The sequence below is a fragment of the Lepisma saccharinum genome, chromosome 3, assembly GCF_977018435.1.
Source record: "Lepisma saccharinum chromosome 3, izLepSacc3.1, whole genome shotgun sequence".
Taxonomy (NCBI): domain Eukaryota; kingdom Metazoa; phylum Arthropoda; class Insecta; order Zygentoma; family Lepismatidae; genus Lepisma; species Lepisma saccharinum.
The window spans coordinates 74306100-74325206 of NC_139231.1; the positions used below are offsets into that span (position 1 = coordinate 74306100).

A 19107-nucleotide genomic window follows, 5' to 3' on the forward strand; every position below is an offset into this window, starting at 1 on the left:
TAATGTGGCTTCATTCAGGAAATGGTTATGCTGTCAGTCGTAGGGAGCTTTTAGACCAAAGCGACAAGCAATAGGCAGGAAGCAACATGTTTTATCTGGAAACGAACCTTCAGAAATAAATGCAACTTTTCATACTGGAGCAACATAACAACCTGCACTAGCAGCTTGTTGCTTTTGTGTCACTCTGATTGGGCCATATTCTCCATAGCATGCATCATATTGATTTGGTCTGTTCATCGCACATTTTCATAGAACAACCTCCCAACTAGGATTATTTGCATAGGTATCCCCCCCACCTATTCCCAAACATCTCCCTTTCCCAGTTAGGAATTTACACTTTGAGCACTGGATAACACCTTTTTGTTATATGGATGAGAACATTTGTGGCATTCCTGGGGAGGAGGTTGTGTCTACTTTTTTGAAAGATACTCAGCATGGCAAAAATAAAAGTGCTGTTAAAAAGTATTTTTGTGTATTACAAAACCCTTAGATGTTTTACACTGGTACAGAAACAGTTTTCACATATTTATGAGAAAGAATAAAGTTATGAGATTTGAAATCAGTAAAAGAAAACTGAACTTTATTATAAGTTAAAAAAAATATTACACTCATTTTGATAATTTTAGCACTTCCAAAATGGTATTCTTGTATCAGATATGACTGTCACATTCCTAGTTTTAACATTTTACATTAAACAACAATGCAAAATATTTAGTTTTTATGGTTGGTGTCGACAATATTCAAATAAGAAAATAACTTTGACAGGTTTCATTGTCGACTGAAAAAAAATCCTGATTGTTTTGTTAAATTGTTACCTTGTTAAACACACAATATTTTCTGAGTATCAGTTCCCAAGTTTACCAATAGGGAGCACTGTAGCCTACCAAGTGTGTACAGTGACATCATACAGGAAAAGGCACAGTCTACATTGTACCAAGGACATGGCTTATACTACGCTGTGCTGAAGTATGTATGTGCACAGTGATTGAATGCATCAAACCTTATTTCTTCCATCCCCGAGACATTCAATGTAGATACCACTTCCAAAATGGTATTTGGACAATCAGTTTATCATCATGACAACTGGGTATTTGGAGTGGTTATTGTAAGCATCAGACTGAAAATTATAGGTGTATGTGTACCTGATTTTAATACAAGTTGTGATGACTAGATGAAATCAATGTAGTAATTTTGCAAAATCTGTATATATTTTAGGAATTTGGAACTTCTGAAATTTAAACTTTACGATTTGTTGTAAATTATTTTGTAGCTTTCATTTGGAGCCAGGAGGAACATCAAAACATGGGACCATGGACGTTCATGAGGCCAAGATTTGAAAACTTACTTGGGCTGAGGGTAAGTAATTGTGTGCTGAATTTACTTCTTTTTAAACCTAACTATCTTGGTGGTCAAGCTCATTAAGTGGTCATTATTTTATCTTGCCACCAAAGTTCATGTCCCAGCCTGGGCATGAATGTTTTATGTGAATGCCTTTCATCATATTATCACTGATCCTCATTGTTGCAATTAGCCAAAAATGGCAGAAAAGTGACACAAAACAACAAAAATTCAAATAGTATGAAATAATTTTTTTTTAAACCAATTCGTGGATTATTTTGAGTTAACTCAGAGATGCATATTTTCAATATATACTAGTGGTGTACCAATATAATTTTTTGTTAGTACTGATGTACAATTTATTGATACCAATAACCAATAATCTACGAATATATTACAAATGTCCCTTGAAGAACATAAATGGCTCATTAACCTCCTTAATTAGTGTATATAACTAGGCAACTACAGCAGGTTTTGCTTTGAATAGAGACTTGGATTTACAGATTCACCTTACAAACGTAGGGCTTATTAATTTTATCATTACATCAATAAAAATTACGAGTGAGCAATATTTCATTTGTTTCACTTTATGTGCAGCAAGGTGGAAATACATCTATGATGGAACCTGGGGGAGAGCACAATCTGGCTCTAGAAATTTTATTTTTCAGCCATTTCATTTCATGTTATCTATATTCTCTCATTGTGTTAATTTTTTAATTTCATGTAATATTTGTTCGATCTCCATCTGTGAAACACTGGAAACTGACCATAATGATGAAAAAAGACACCTCGTCACAGTAATTTTACCTTTTTTTTTTTTACCATCAATGAACCTAGTACATAATGTCAGTTACACTGATGTGTTTTGAAAGTGGAAAAGTTAAATAGGTTTGTATTTGAAACTGAAAATCTGATAAAAATGATTATGCCTCACATGATACGAGGTAAAACCCTTCTCCAGGAAAACTCATCCAGTATAAGTGTATCAATGCTTTTACAATTACCTCAAAAAGTGCACATGTGTACTATCTTTTAATCTTATCCAATCTAATACAACTGTTATTCCAGCTAAAATACTCTGGACGAAGACCATTGGCAACTCCTGCTGTTGGAGTAGCACAGGTACATCAAGAAGAAGCACAATATGTGGTTAACAGTCCCTTTCAGGTACGCTAACCACATTCGAGGTTCAACACTTGAGGATACATTCCAATTTTTCTACTTGAATTTTTATGTAGAACAGAAACAATTATATATATTTTTTATGTATGTATGTTCTGTCAGTCAATTTTATTGAATAAACAAGTTTAGGCAATATTTAATTTTCTTTAAATGTAAACCATATCATTTTAGGCTACTTACTCATCGGTAAAGGCTGAAAAAAATGCTCTTAAGTGATGGCCATTTTCATCTGACTGTCCATGTCAGCTATTAATATTTCAGAAAAGACGACTAGTGCTAGGCAAGATTCAGAGGACTGAGGAGACCTAACAACAGTAACTCAACACAATATAGTAAAAACATGGGGCCACGGTCAGTCTAAAATGACCCCTCAATGTATTGGAGGTCGAAAATGTTGTAGTGTGTTAGTTTAATGCAACAAGGAGAGCCACATACCGTATTTACTCATGTATAATGCACACTTTTTTCCAAAGTTTTTGCACTGAAAAAGTGTGGTGCATATTATGCAGGGAATAATTTTTTAATGTTTACGGAACCCTATCATGTTATATATCGTTGTAAAGTTTGAATTCTGCAGTTTATGAATATGGCAACAGTATTCCATTCAAAATGGCGACACTTATTTGCAATGCAGTTGAAATAAACTCATTACAAAATGAACGTTCTGATTTTTATGGTACTTTGTATGAAAAAAGATAAGGAAAAAGAAAATAATTAAAATGTATTATAGCTCGACCACAAGGAAAAAAACCTTCCGTCCAAAGCGTTCGCGCAACTTCCCTGCCGTTATCGGTGTTCGGGGCAGTGTTGCCAGGTCAGATTTGAAAAATTCGGGAGATTGTTCCTTGGAAACCAGAAGTTCTGCTACAAAATCCGATGATCTAATAGAAGAGGATGAACGACGTTCTTGGGGGGGGGGGGGAAGGGCGGCATAGTTGTGCGCACTGGGGGGGGGGGCAAGGGGGAGTGGCACGCATTGTTTACGGTGTAAACGTCACAGATCCTTTTGTAACAATGGTGCTAAACCCAGCACCCTGTGTTTGGCGAAAATATACCGAAGATCTCCATTTCAGGAGTGGACATGTTTCAAACAAAAGAAAGTAAACCGCCCGAAGGAACCGACCAACATGTTTCATCTCTTCCGCATTTTCCGGTTAGAGGGTGCGTGGAAAACCCTCAAATTTGCCCTTTCTCAGCATCGACACAAGGGGTTGGGATGCCTCTATTATCGCGAGGAATTTTTATGACAGGAAATGGTAGAAAGTTGTGTTCACAGATGAAGCTAACGTGCCACCTTTCGTTGTCAGCGATTTTCCACAATCTTTCAAGTCGAATGCTAACAATAACAAATCAATTTGCCTTCTGATGGTGTTCGTGTGCAGCTATCGATAGGGGTGGGCATGCATCCTGCACCATAATGAAAAAATGCATTACGTATGTGAAATATATTTAGTGAATTAGCATGTCTTCCTCAATAATTCAAGATAGCAACGCTTATGCTAGGGTGCCACCCATCCTCCCCATCTACTAGAAATACACACACACACACCTACAAACACATACATGTATAACATAATTTGCCCACGCTACGAAGTCAGTGTTTCTACCTCGTAAGGCAAGGATGTTTCACTGTGTTTGTCACTTCATCCATTTCATCAGTTTTTCATTCATCCATATTGTCGTACTTACCCGTAGAGGCACAAAAGCGACGTAAAATAACTAAAATAAAAATAGAGTTTAGGGTGGGATAAAATACAGCCATCTAAAAATAGTAATGTAGTAAAAGTAATAAAATAATGTCCTAGCACAATTGAGTAGCGTTTGACATAATTTCACAGTTCAAACAGCACTTTTCAGGGCTGAGTGGAGTTCCACTCCACATCTCCCCTCCATGTTCAAGTAAAGATGAGCAGGAAACGTGTTTTTGAGCTGGCCGTCGGAGGTGCCATAGCAATAGTTTATTATGGAATCCTACAGAGAAATCAATAGGTCTGGCAACACTGACGTTGGTGAATCTGAAGGCTTCTTCCTCCTGTCTTTTTCCCCCACCCGCCAGCGCGATGGGGTCTGCGCAGGTTTCTTTCCTTGTGGTTCCACTATACTGGCAAAATAATATGACCTATTTGTATGTAAATGGAAGAAATCTTGTGCTGCTAACTGTGAGTTTGAGAGTCCTGAATGTGCCGCCTATAAATGTATCGTTAGTCATAGAAAAAATACATATTTCTGAAGTTTTAAAGAGGAAATTAGCAAAACCACTTATAAATGTTTCAAGGCCATGCGCTACAATTTTTCACTTTGTAATGTAATGTTCTCCTCTTGGTCCACATAGCAACAGGTGACTCATTGAATAGGAATGATGTCCTTCACTGTTGATCGGCATAGCAACAGCTTTACGACCTACAACTAAGAAAGCCATTTCTTGAACCTGGATTGTATTGTGCACTATATATAATAATTTGTCACTTTTCCCTATCAAAAACCAGGGTGTGCATTATACACGCACACGTACATACGGTAATTCTACCATGTATGGAGATTGGTCAACTACGGTGGCATATTAATCTTTGGCTCTCGCAAAAAAAAAAAAAAAAAATCATGGAATAATTCCCATAGGTGTGCACATGGGGGGGGGGGGCTTTGCCTCCCTAATCATTGACGTCCGCAGATTTTTTCCAATGAGGGACAAACAAGGTATTTTTCCATGGGGCATATTACCCCAATAATAGTGTTGTCCCCTCAAAAACACCACTTCAATTAGAAACTATCGCATCAATGTAAATTACATTACTGTGACAAATGAAATTATATGTGTGAAATATATACTTTTTAGGTTGGCATTCATCCATGTTCCTACATCATTATACTTTCACCTACAAATTTAGTGTAGAAGAATCTTTATTAAACGATATTATACTCTTAAAGAAAATTAAGTATTTTCAAGCTGATTAAAGTTCAAAACAACTTCAGGGGAAGAGGGTGCAGTGGCGCAACCACAAGGGGGCAATGGGTATTGCCCCTCCCCAAACTTGGACTGAAATCAATTCTAGCGGGGGTAAACATTGAAATAAAGGAAAGCAAGACTAGTAGAATCTAAGAGGAGTAGGACAAAAGGATACTCACGTCTTTCTTGCATAATTTCTTCCCGACAGCGAAGAGTACCTGCAGGGGGCACAGAGGGGCAGCACCCTGCCCCCCCCCAAATATAAAATTTTATACAAATAAAAATATATTTTGTAAAATCTTCTTGCTCGTTTTGGTCGCAATATCCGATTCTCTTAGTCTTGTTAAGTTCATAGCCGTAACTAGGGGGCAGCGGGAATTGGGCCTGGGTGCCCAAACAATCTAAATGAAATAATAATAATAATCCTTTGCGCTACAGCCCATGAAGGACCTTGGCTTACCTACCAACTGCCGGTCTCCCTCCCAAGCTTTCCTTCCTTACTTTCAAGCATGGAGATCTTCAACCAGTATCATGGCACCACATGATATTTGATGTGCCATATTAAATCAATATTGTTTTAGGTTTGCCAAAATTTAGATCTGAAATTTTTTTCGTTAGCTTCGCTTGCAATTTTGTTGTTTTCTGTGATGCATTGAAAATACCAGAGAAATTTACTTCAGACTTGCTGCTAATCAGTTTTGTGTTAATGCATGAACATAAATGTTTACATGAAAAGGAGCGCGGGACATTTCAGACAAAATTTAGTTATTCGTTATAGTGCACCTATATTGCTGCACTGCACTGCACTGCACTACACTACACACACACACACACCAAATGCAATGAAACTAAAAACAGTGAGATAAAGTGAGGTTTTTCTTTCCTGACTGAACTTTTATCAAGGCTTTTGCCCCCCCCCCCTAATCAGAGGATCTGCACACACCTCATGAAACCACATGTACTCTTGTATGAAAGTGAAATGGTTGTTTCTCACAATTTTTCACCTTCTATCAGATAATTTTGCATGAGAATGCACCTACCATCGCATGGGAGCCATGGAAATGTTCAAATGCATGAAACTGTCATAAACAAGCTATTCCCATGAAAAGCATGCTTGGATGAAATTTCAAAGCAGCAGTATAACTTGTCCTCTTACCTATCTTATCTCGCACTCTTTTACCACAGAATAACCTAGGTGGTTACGAAAGTGAAAGGTTGTTGATGCTATGGTATATGCAGAATAATATTCCAGTTTTACAACCAACAATTTCTAGAACCAAACTTGTGCTGAGATATATAATTTTTTGTTGATTTTCCCTATAAATTGATGGTGCACATTATAGGTATTGTGATTTGTACCTTAATTGTAAAAATAACAAAAAAAATGTACTACATTGCATCCTATTTGTAGATATATATCAGACTGATTATATTATCAGCAAATTGACCAATAAACTGATTATGATTACTTACGTGAAATTTAGAAAATTTCGCACTTTCACATTGCACAGTTTAAGGGTTAAATCCTATTAATTTTGAAGATCCATTGTCTTCATTCACAAAAGGGTACGGCGTTTGTCCAGCTTCAAACGCCGTACCCTTTTGTGAATGAAGACAATGGATCTTCAAAATTAATAGGATTTAACCCTTAAACTGTGCAATGCGGAAGTGCGAAATTTTCTAAATTTCACGTAAGTAATTTTAAACCGCGTTTACCACAACCATCATGATTATGATTATATCAGCCAATACCAATATAGTACAGATTTCTGTACTATCCTTACTAGAAACTCAGTGGATGAATCCACACGTAGTTTTATTAAATACAAAAAAATGTCATACACATTACTATCTATCGTTGAGGGTCAGTTAGAAAGCCTATAAAGAAAAAGATAAATTTCTACAGATGTACAAGTATAAATATTTCTAGAGGTTTCTATTAAATGTAATACATCCACAAATACTTTTAATGTTAATGTATTTTAGATGGATTTTTGGAAATTACAGCAAATTTATCTACATAAAAACTGCAGGTAGTCCGCAACAAGGATAACATTTTTTCAGTTTTTTTCAGAATTGGTTAGTAAAACAGCTGCACTCTTGTCTCATTAAGACCTCACTTAAAAATTTGTTTTTAAGTACAGGTTCTACTACTCAGCACTATGTAATTACTACTGTCATGTCTTGGGGGAGTCCAATACTCTTGAAACACAGAAATGCTGGAAAAGAATGCAGCAAAATTATGCTGCATTGAGCAAAGCATAAACTATCACTAAAATATTGTATTTGGTATGCTTGACCAACATTGTGTACTTGTCATCAAATTTTAAAATGCGACCTTAAAACTTGAGTACAAGAGGGATACCAGCTCTAAAAGTAATTTACAAATGTCCAAGTGAAAATGTGGCAAGTTCGGCACAGAAAATTCACCATCATGACAGCTGATTTGATACCTTCCTGTTTCCAAAAAAATATGAAAACTGGAGCATTTACATTATAATTGTTTACTACCTAGTAATTCATTAATGAAAACAACCAAATATGTTTACAAGCAGTTTCAACACAATATGGCACACAGTATATAGAAAGACAAAATATTATGCTTAGTTTTTTCCCAATGTGAGTTAACCTTTACTTTGGAACGGGATGGATTTGGAAGGCAATTTTTTAAAGCTACAAAAACTTATAATAAACAAATTATGCATTGAATGCTGCCACTCAAGTGATTTCGTTACTACAATTTTTCACAATAGACAATTAGTTCATATGTCTGACACAAGTATACAAACGTCCAATAAATTAACAATCACTTTTCTCTGTAACATTGTAATAATTCCTTCTAAGGATTGGCGTCACTAGTTGCGATTTTCAAATAAAATTTCTTAACAATTTGCTTGAATACATTTCGAAACACATTACACAATAGTGGATGAAAGAGGTATACAGGGGAGTTTTTCTTATTTAATAAAGCACAACACATACGATGTCTATTCACATGCCTTTTTTGAATGTCACTCAAACAGTCTTATTTCACAGCAGATTATCAAAGTAATGCCACGTCAAGGCAAGTTTCAGTTCAAATCAAATATACACTTCAGTCAAAAAAAGTATCTTCCAAAGTGTTCTCAAAACACAAAAAGTTATGCACACACACTTCCTAATTTGTACATACTTCGGGCTCACACTATTCAGATCTTCCAGCTCTTCCAGTCTGAGTATTTTATTTATATTTATATATATATTTATATACACGACACATACACACGGATGCACACACATATACACTTGTTAGGTTCTTTTTTGTCAAGTTTCTTATCAGCACTTGTTAAATCTCAGTAAAAAATTGGGGAAAAAAATCATTCACATGTTGCAACACGTCACGTACACAATTAAATTTCACACCTAAAATATTAACAAGTCTTGTGTTATATAGATTCAGTTGACCATCAGAGTATGAGATTCCATTGGTGCTGCTGAATCATATAAAGTGTCCGTATCTTGAGTTGGTTCACCTTGTAGCTGACACTGGTTACTTAATGTGCCTGCACCACAGTCGCAGAAAAACCTGCAGAACAATAAAGCAAATACTTAGTTTCGTAACTTAACGTAACATTCAATTTACTTTATTAATAGGGCCCAGAAGTCAATGATGGATCTTTTGAGTCCCAAGGCAATTTTCACATGTAAGCCTCTCTGTCCCGAGCCGATTATGAGCAAAATGCAGAGTTTCAATTAAATGAGTGTAGATCGGAGACTAATTGCCCTAGAGAGATGAGTGATATACCGTTGTACGCAGAATGAATCACAGATTCAGAAGATATATAATTTATGCACATTTGGCATATATATGGAGGGGGAAAGGGGGGAAATCTGAAAATACTTTTTTTTTAAAATGGAGTTTCTCCCCCTCCTCGCCCCCCCCCCGAAAAAAAGGATATGAAAAGTTCAAAATGCACATAGAAATTATCGCTGACATGTAAGGAACACAAAAATATTTGCATTATTATCATATGACCAATGTAACTTGAGTTGTACCCCCAAAAGGAATGGTCGGCACGCCACTGATTCAAGTTTCAAAATGCAGCGGTACCTTGAAATGACTTTAGCTCAGAGACTATTTGCCCTGGAGATATGAACCATATACCGTTGTACGCAGAATGAATCACAGATTCAGAAGATATATAATTTATGCACATTCGGCGTATATATGGAGGGGGAAAGGGGGGAAATCCCCTGAAAATACTTTTTTAAAAAATGGGGCTCTCCCCCCGTCCCCTCGAAAAAAGGATATGAAAATTTCAAAATGCACATAGAAATTATCGCTGACATGTAAGGAACACAAAAATATTTGCATTATTATCATGACCAATGTAACTTGAGTTGTACCCCCAAAAGGAATGGTCGGCACACCACTGATTCAAGCTTCAAAATGCAGAGTTACATTGAAATGACTATAGCTCAGAAACTAAATGCCCTAGAGATATGAAAGATATACCGTTGTACGCAGAATGAATCACACATTCAGACGATATATAATTTATGCACATTCGGCGTACATATGGAGGGAGAGAGGGGGAAATCCTCTCAAAAATACTTTTCTTAAAAAAAAATTGTCCCACCCCCAAAAAAAAAATGTCAAAATGCAAAATTTATGCAAATTTGGCTATATATGGAGGGGGAAGGGAGAAAACCCCAAAAAATTATTTTAAAAAATTGTCACCACCCAAAAAATGTCCTCGCACTTGGGCACAAAACGACACCTACCCACAACATTCACAGACGAAAAGCTAGAACGCAGTGAAAAATGAGCGTGAATTCTTGCAGCTGCTTGAAATTCTATTTTTAGATAATGCAGGGTAACCCCTGTTGCAACTTGTGGACACTTGTGCTAAAAAACAAAGGTTTCCTTCAGCGTGCTTCGAAATTCCATTCTCACAACGCAGATTCAACAACCAATCTTCCCCCTCCCCTCCCCCTCCCCCTGCTTACGCCCTCACGGAAAACTTTCATTTTGACATCGGATACTGATAAACAAGCTTCCTTCGAATGCAGTTAACAGGAGGGAGTGAAAAGCATTGCTTTAGAACAACAATTTGACCTTGAAAAGAGACGCAAAAGAGAAGTCCCTTTTCCCGCCTTTCCCCCTCCATTTTCATGAAGACAAAAAAAAATGCAAAAAATATTTCTGTTAAATACATGTGTTAGGAACAATATATATAAAAAAATCGAAATTCTAGCCAAAAATAGAAAAGTTATAACGTAAAAACTACGACCTTGACACAGCATCTCGATCGAGACGCTTGGGACACAAAAGGTTAAAATTACAGAGAAACCTTGATTTTTATTGCAGAAGAGTCTACCTGACAGACTGAAGATTATTGCAAAGTATATCTTGAAGTTGATTAGGTAAATGTGAGTTTGAAATTCTTATACAATTAACAATTTTTCATAGATTAGTATATCCCGCAACATTTGTGACTTGTGTTTATGGCAAATGTAAACTCCGCACCTTCAATTAACTATTTTAAAAATATGTACAGTTTAATTGGACTGATAGGGACATTGAATTTTCGCGATGCGCGAAATCGCGAAATGTGAAAAAAATATGCAATTTTGAACATTCTGCACCCCCAATGATCAAATATCCATGACCATGAGTTTTATTCGCGAAGTAATGCGAACTGTGTGCTTTTCCACGAAATGAGCGCTTTTTCACAAAATAACCGTGAAATATCATCAAGTAGAAAACACGCAAAAACCGGCAATCGAGGTTGAGCGCGTAAACTGTCTGTTTGTAACGATACATTTGCCTAAAGCTTCCTACCACTTTCAGCTGAAGAACGTTTTATCTTCAATCACATCAGGAAGACGCTGAAAATTTGGATTTTGAAAACTTCGCTCCCTGTCAAGCTTCATTCCTTTCTTCCCCCCGAATGTCTACTCAACTTCCAGTATCATTGAACTTGCTAGCTGTAGCAGCGATAAGATTAGTCTGTTCCCGCACGTCAAGATAAACAATGGGGTCATTTGTGTTGTCATGAATGAATTTTGTTTATCATCATGTGATTTTCAACATGTGTTTGTGTATGTGCAGTAGTGATTATTTTATTTGTTGGACAGCAAGGATATCCTTTAAATACATACAATGAATAAATCACTTGAGATATGCAATTTAGAAATGAAGTGATTTTGTGTTGATGTTTTCTTCCTGGTTGGACAGCTAAGTACTTGTGTATGTGTACAGTATATAAAAATGAAGTAGTTTATCAATTTATAGCTCTTTTGTATGTTGTTTCCTCTCATAATGAAAAAGTGTGTGCCAATTTTTTTTTTTTCACCGCTGGTATATACCGCTGACCTAACATTTTATGTACCGCTCTCCTCAGTTTTTATTTACCATAAATTTGTCTCCCTATGGATTGAATTAGAATATTTGGGTACACTGCAACCACACAGACCCTTTATATTGTTAATATATTTGTGGGGGGGGGGGGATGAGAGGCAATAATATGTAAGGTTAAAATTGAGAAAACAGCTTGTACCCTTGAATTTTTGGAAATTCAACTTGAAAACTGGGAATTATACTTAAATTTTATCCTAAAATGAAAAGACTTCAAATGCGGGAAAACTTCCTAGCATTTTTCTCCATGAACACTGAACGTATAATGCAGAAAAATAAAATCCTAGAATGTACAATCGAGGTTTCACCATATTTTCAACATTACATATCAATTTACTTTAGGGCCAATCCATCACCGAAGAGTGGTTGCTTGCCCATTGTTCAATTTTAATGTTTCCATCATGGGTAACTTTATTAGTAAATTACTCAAAAATGTTTATTATTATTTTTTCTATCTGTGTCATCTTCATTTAGGTTTTTCTTCACTGTGGCAAGCAAAACAAACATTTGCAGAAGGTTTGCAGGTTCTATAAAAGTTCTGTTTCACCACCTTAAAGCAGATATCCTGGATTTTCTGAAAGTGAATATGGTGGAACCCCGATTTTACCTTGGTACCCTGAAAAACTTAAAGCTGGAATTTTACTGCATACAAAAAAAAAACAACTTAGAAAACTGTAATTTTGCAGACATTGATATGAGGAACTTTACTGATTGGAAAATTTACCCTTCCTCTCTTCATGTCTCAAATGTACTTATTTCTTTGCTAATTTTGCAAAGTAGAATCACTGACTTTTCCAGGTACATTGCAAATATCAGTCCACTTTGTAATGTTTTGCTTACAAAGAAATTAAATCAAATTTAAATTCTTCTACACTATTCAAATGATTGAAGTTCATTAAAGACTACTGAATAAATGTGAACAAAATTTTAAATTAAAAAGAATCATGAGGAATCCTACGTCAAAAAGAAGATAAAAAAAAAGTAAGTAAATATTCCTGTTCTTGTGTGGAAAACATGGTTAAATATTACACGAAAACATGTTGTTTGTTTCACGTAATTGGAACTTGTTAACTTCACAGGACAACTGCTTTCATTGCCTGAAGTGACCTGTTCCACAAGCCACATGGATACAGTAGTGTTTTGTGTGCAAAAGTATTTGGAATCTGAATTCTCAGCGGGTCACAATGACTCACCCCCTCCCTCCACACTTCATAACAAATACAAATGAAGGTCTCCTTACCTATCATGTCTTATAAATTCCACGTCATGTCCTGCATGACATGTTTTAATGCAGTTTACACAAATCGCATTTCGATCTGTCGTGTTGCATGTTTGACAACGGTAGAAATCATGCATTGGAAAGGAAGTATAACTTGAGATCTTATACAGACATTGTCCATTTGCCACTGCTTTCTCAACTGCATCTTGGTTGTTGAAAATTCTATTCCCTGTAAATAAAAACATGCACATTAACTGATTATCCACACTGACTAGTGTCAGATACCAATGCAATACACTCTTCTCATTCTTAACTGCCCGCTTCATAAGTAAACATAATAATAATAATTCTTTCCAAAGAATATTAACTGAGAACAGTCACAATTCTTTTACATAAAGAAGACAATTACATTTATGTGTGTACAGCCTCCGACAAGAAAGTACGGTGAATGAAGGTGCTGTGCTTGACTTGGCAACACTGGTGGAACGAGCCGCCGTGCACAAGTAGCAACAGTGAGACACAGGAGTTGTTTAGTTGTGAGTCAACGGCACGTGTGGCACGTGTTTTGCCAGCTCCCTGTTAGCGCGTCCGGTTCTGTGAGACCCAAGTCAGTGATCGCAGTAAAATGAATTTACACTTTTGTTTTAAGCTGGGAAAGACAGCCAAAGAAAGGATGAGAGCTGGTGTGTGAGGTACAACCCTGAAACGAAATGCCAAAGCATGGAATGGCATTCTCCTGCATCACCCGTCGGGTCAAGGTGGAAAAATCACGCATCAAGACGATGCTCATCACTTTCTTTGACAGTGATGGCATGATCTACAAGGAATTCCTACCGGAGGTAACACAATGAATGCTGCTAGGTATGTTGAAATTCTGGGGCGTTTCATAAAACGTCTATGACAGGTACAACCCCAGTACTCACAACAAGGTTCATGGACAGGTACAACCCCAGTACTCACAAGGTTCATGGTTTCTCGTACACGACAATGCTTGCTCTCACACAGCCACTATCGTCCGACAGTTTCTGGCTAAGAGGGGGTTGGTGCACATTGACCATCCACCATACTTGCCAGATCTGAATCCTCCAGATATCTTTCTCTTCCCACGCCTCAAAATCGCTTTGAAAGGTCAGAGATTTGAGGATATTCCGGACATCCAACGGAACGTGACGAGGGTCTTGAACACCTTCCCGAAAGAAGACTTTTCTAAAAGTTTCCAGGACATGTACAGCCGTTCTCAACGGTGCATAGCCATGGGAGGGGACTACTTCGAAGGACAGTAAGGTAGGTTTCATTAAGAATTCATCTACTTTCGATATTCAGGATCATTCACCGAACTTTATTGTCAGAGGTTGTACTTAAGGCTCATGTATGCAAATTACTTGAATTTATTTACTAGATTCAGGGACAGCACAATAGACATTTTATGCTGAGACAACAAATGAAAAATGCAGACTACAATACACCCAAAGCCTGCAGGTAGAAAAGGTTAATAATAGGAATATTGCAATACCATGGAAAAAACACACAAAAGGAAAGCAGATAATCACTATTGGTGGATTTTGCTTGGAAGAATAAAGTAAGTTACCAGAAGATATTGTTGAGGTGATTGACATAAATTATAGACTTTGTATGTAGTCCAGAAGTACAAGCTGTTGCAATCACTAAATTAACCCTTCAGCATGGTTTGAAATTTTCCATGAATATTGACTTTGCATAGATAGGAATTACAATTATACTCATGTATAATGCACACTTTTTTCCAACATTTTGCCCCCAAAACTCTGGTGCACATTATGCACGTAATAACACTAAAAAGTAAAATGGCCATCTCCCATGATTTTTCATTTCGGAACAGAATCTTTTGCAACACCAACAAAAGCAGCAGTGTTCTGGTAGAATTCAAAGAATGTACCTCCCGTCACACAAGATGTATGTATATCAGCTGTATTTGTCAGACAAGAAATAATAGAAAATAGCTTCTTGAGCAGTGCAAATCTATAACATAATTTTCATCTCCCTTTTGTCTACTACAGAATAGAGTTGCAAAAAAGCCAGGTTTCTTAATGCAAGTTTTTTTTACGACAAAAAGACAGCTTTTTTGCAAAAAAATGGAAATTTTGGCTTTTTACCAATTGCAGCTAACCAATTTCACTTGCAGTGTTAGTCAAGAGTTTAGAGGTTCATAATATCATATTTTAAAATTGGTATGATCTCATTCCCTCTTGATCGGCATAGCAACAGCTTTATGACCTACAACTAAGAAATCCATTTCTTGAACCTAAATTGTACTGCACATTATATACGAGATGTAATGGTTTGTCGTCTTTCCCAATCATAAACCAGGGTGTGCACCCATAAATATGGTAATTAATGGATTGATTTTGTTTATTTTACTTTGATTTTCTGCCACTTTTGACTAATTGCAAAGCTGAGGATGAGTTAGAATATGATGAAGGGTCACTCATGCTCAGGCAAGGTTTCGAACCCAGGACACCAGGTCGACTGTTAAGAATTAAATATGAGTGCTTCACCAGGGTTCTTAAAGGTCAAGGAATTTTAAATAAATTCAATTCCGGTCCAGGAGAGAAAATCAGTAAGCGTAAATGGGTTCTGGACCGTACAAAACCTTTTTATCTGTAAAGTATTTCAATTCGGTCCAGGAACCTTTTCACCAGATCAATTTAAATACGATCCAGGAATGTATTTTTCAATTAAACAAAACTCAACTTGGATCTAATTTAAATTGTGCAAGAAAAAAGGTTCTCGTCCTGTTACGGAAGCAAATAGAAACCATTAGAATGTATGAATTTATGGATCTTTAACAATCCCAGGGTTGTTAATTTCCAGGAATTGTAAATAATTTCAATCCCCGTCCGGAAGAGAAAATCAGCAAGTGTAAATGGGCTCTAGGCCATAAAGAAACTTTTTATGTATAAAGTATTTCAATTTGATCCAGGGACCTTTTTTCAAGATGAATTTAAATACGGTCAGGAACCTTTCTTTCTGGATCAATTTAAATACGGTCCAGGAACCTTTTCATCAGATCAATTTAAATTTGATCCAGGAACCTATTTTCAATGAAACAATACGTAACTTGGACCGAATTTATATTGTGCGAGAAAAAAGGTTCCGGTCCTGCAGCGGAACCCAATAGAACCCATTACAATTTATAGGTTCCTGGATCTTTAACAACCCTGTGCTTGACCAAGACCAACTTGGTATATATCATGATGTTCATCTATTTAAAGTGACTTCATACATACCTCTTACTATGGGTTGTACACCACTTGCCAGACAGAGACCACCAAATCTGTTGTTGAAGATTTGATTATACTCCAACGTTGCAGTGGCATTATTCGTAATCTCAACACCAGCAGCATGACCATCGAATATTCTGTTCCGCCTCAATATAGGATGGCTTTGGGTAGATATGAGAACACCGGCTTGTGCATTGCGAAAGATATCATTCTCCTCCAAAATACCTGAAATGCAAGGACAATTTTACATCTTATGCGGGGAAAAACTGTTAGAAACATATGATGCATACTAGCAATAATAAAAAGAAGGAAACTCCCTGGTGCAGCAGCCCTCAGAAGCTGCTGAAAATAGATTTTAAAAAAATTCCCCCTAAAATATATTTGGGGCATTCCATTGTCAGGGGTGGGACACGCGGACTACATTTTTTATATTAAAGTAATTATTCTACTGATAGTTAGGCAACATTTTTGTTACACTTTCGGTGTAATGAAATATCAAAATTAGCACTGTTCGTTAAACATAAATACCCTTAAAATACATATCCATATTTGTAGCTGTAAGTGATCAATTTTGTGTCACGGGTGGGACAGACGAAACACTGCCTCTTCACTTAAAAATAAATTTATTTTAATTTCTGTGAATTGTCAAATGATGAAAAATAAATTATTTAAGACCAAGAAATAAGGTAATTAACCTTTGAATATTCTAGTGGAGTTGAGGGGGAAACATAAGTCAAAGGAGAAATTAATTTCTTTTTGGTGTCACGGGTGGGACACAATAGAAAACACAAGTAAATTAAAAAGTTAAAATAAATTAATACCTTTTACTTTCTAACTAAATCATGTATAATACTTGAATTTTTATCAAAAAGACGATTTTAGATCGTTCACTCACAATATAGAATAGTTACACCATTGTATTTAATTTTAAAAATTGAGATTCAGGGGCACTTTTACATGGAATGCCCCATTTTAAGACTTCCCATCCACCCCTGTTTGAACCCTATTTAGTTCATGGTTCCAAAATCAGTTGTCAACAATAAAACAGTATATCTATGCATAGTGCCTACAATATTTACCCAGCTTACTAATAGACTAAGGTATTTATTGGCACTTATTACATTTTTCTAGTACAGTGGAACCCCGATTTTACGTTCTTCGATTTTACATTTTCCCGCATTATACATTCAATCTTGATGGTCCCAACATAGCAAAATGTTATAAAATTTTCCTCGATTTTACATTTTCCCGCATTTTAAGGTTTTTCGGCTTGGTCCCCTGAAAACCGTAAAATCAAGGTTCCACTGTATTGTGTAATCCATTTGGGGGTGGGGATGATAAAGTATTGAATTAGTATCACATAAAATTTGTACAGTTGTAACACTACTACTACTGGTGAAGTACTACACTAGTAGAGTAATACATTTTACAATCTACAGGGTAGTCCAAAAGTGCGGAACGGGCCGAATAAAACCAAAATGCTTGCGGTTATTGAAATTTGATATGTGTACATGTACTTTGAGGATGGGGAAAACCTACCGAACCGCTTTTGAAATATGGTTGTCATCTTGAAAGCTGCCATCTTGGATCGAGATCACTTTTTTTTTAATGGGAACCTAGGCATGGGACACATGAAATTACACTGGAAAAAGCTCACAAACATGATGGTACACAAACATGATGGTAGCATTCTTTGCAAAACTTTATTCATGTTCATGCTAAAGTGTGTTGAAGTGTTTTCAACGGTTTCTCTCACTGTTGCAGGTGCACTAAGAAATGGAGCTCACACAAGCAGAACGTGTGGAAATCATCCTGATGCGTGGGGAAAGAAGCTTGAAAGTCATAGCCGATGAGTTCAATCAGCACCATCCAGAATGAGCTCCCATTGTTGACAGCACTGTGCGGAAACTGATCACTAAGTTCAGAGAGACTGGATCTGTTGCAAACACGCCACAGATGAAGCGACATCAACAGCTGTGTTGGTGGCAGTTACGTTGAGTCCGCACCGTAATACCCATAGTCATGCTGCTGTTACTGGTGATTCATGCTTCCATTATGAGGATCCTGAAAAGGCCCAAATGGCATCCATACAAGATCCAGTTGCTTCAACACCTGAGTGAGGATGATCCTGATCGCAGGGTTGAATTTGCAGAAGAAATGTTCTATAAGGTGTTACAAGACCCTACCTTCCCTCACAAAGTGTTGTTCAGTGATGAAGCAAATTTTTATCTCAATGGGGAAGTGAACAGACAAAACATGAGATACTGGTCTGAATCAAATCCTCATTGGGTGGATACATCTGGGACAGTCCTCCGTTCAAAAGTGATGGTATGGTGTGGCATACGGGGAACCCATGTGGTAGGATCTTTTTTCATTGACGATACCCTCAATGATGAGGATTATTTGAACTTACTGGATACAAAAGTGTTTCCATCTCTCATGATCAAGGATGGCAGTTTCCCTGAGTTCTTTCAACATGACGGCACTCCCCCGCATTTTGGTCACAATATTAGGGACTATCTGAACATCCACTTTCCCAATCAGTGGATAGGTCGCAGGGGGCCTGTGGAATGGCCACCACACTTGCTGGACCTGACCCCTCGATTATTATCTGTGAATCCACGTGACATCACTGGTCTATTCTGTAAAAAATCGTGATATGGAACATTTGAAAGACAGAATTGTCGAGTGCTGTGCAAGCATCACACCCGACATCTTATCGAAAGTAAATCAGGAATGGGTGAATTGGCTCAGTATGACACTG

At 36.8% G+C, this 19107-nt stretch overlaps 2 protein-coding genes across 2 annotated transcripts in view; one reads left to right on the forward strand and one right to left on the reverse strand.

The window, feature by feature from the left end:
- The window catches only part of LOC145985143 (2-oxoadipate dehydrogenase complex component E1), a 66671-nt gene extending 64024 nt beyond the window's left edge, over nucleotides 1–2647 (forward strand). The window contains exons 18-19 of the mRNA XM_083118806.1: nucleotides 1271–1356; nucleotides 2407–2647. Of these exons, the coding sequence (XP_082974932.1) occupies nucleotides 1271–1356; nucleotides 2407–2514 (194 nt within the window). The 3' untranslated portion in view covers nucleotides 2515–2647. The remainder of the gene's footprint in view (nucleotides 1–1270; nucleotides 1357–2406) is intronic.
- Nucleotides 2648–7424: 4777 nt separating this feature from the next.
- The window catches only part of FBXO11 (F-box protein 11), a 45422-nt gene continuing 33739 nt past the window's right edge, over nucleotides 7425–19107 (reverse strand). Inside the window, exons 9-11 of the mRNA XM_083118807.1 lie at nucleotides 16350–16568; nucleotides 13105–13312; nucleotides 7425–9029 (exon numbers count right to left, since the gene is read on the reverse strand). Coding sequence (XP_082974933.1) covers nucleotides 8900–9029; nucleotides 13105–13312; nucleotides 16350–16568 — 557 coding nt within the window. The 3' untranslated portion in view covers nucleotides 7425–8899. The remainder of the gene's footprint in view (nucleotides 9030–13104; nucleotides 13313–16349; nucleotides 16569–19107) is intronic.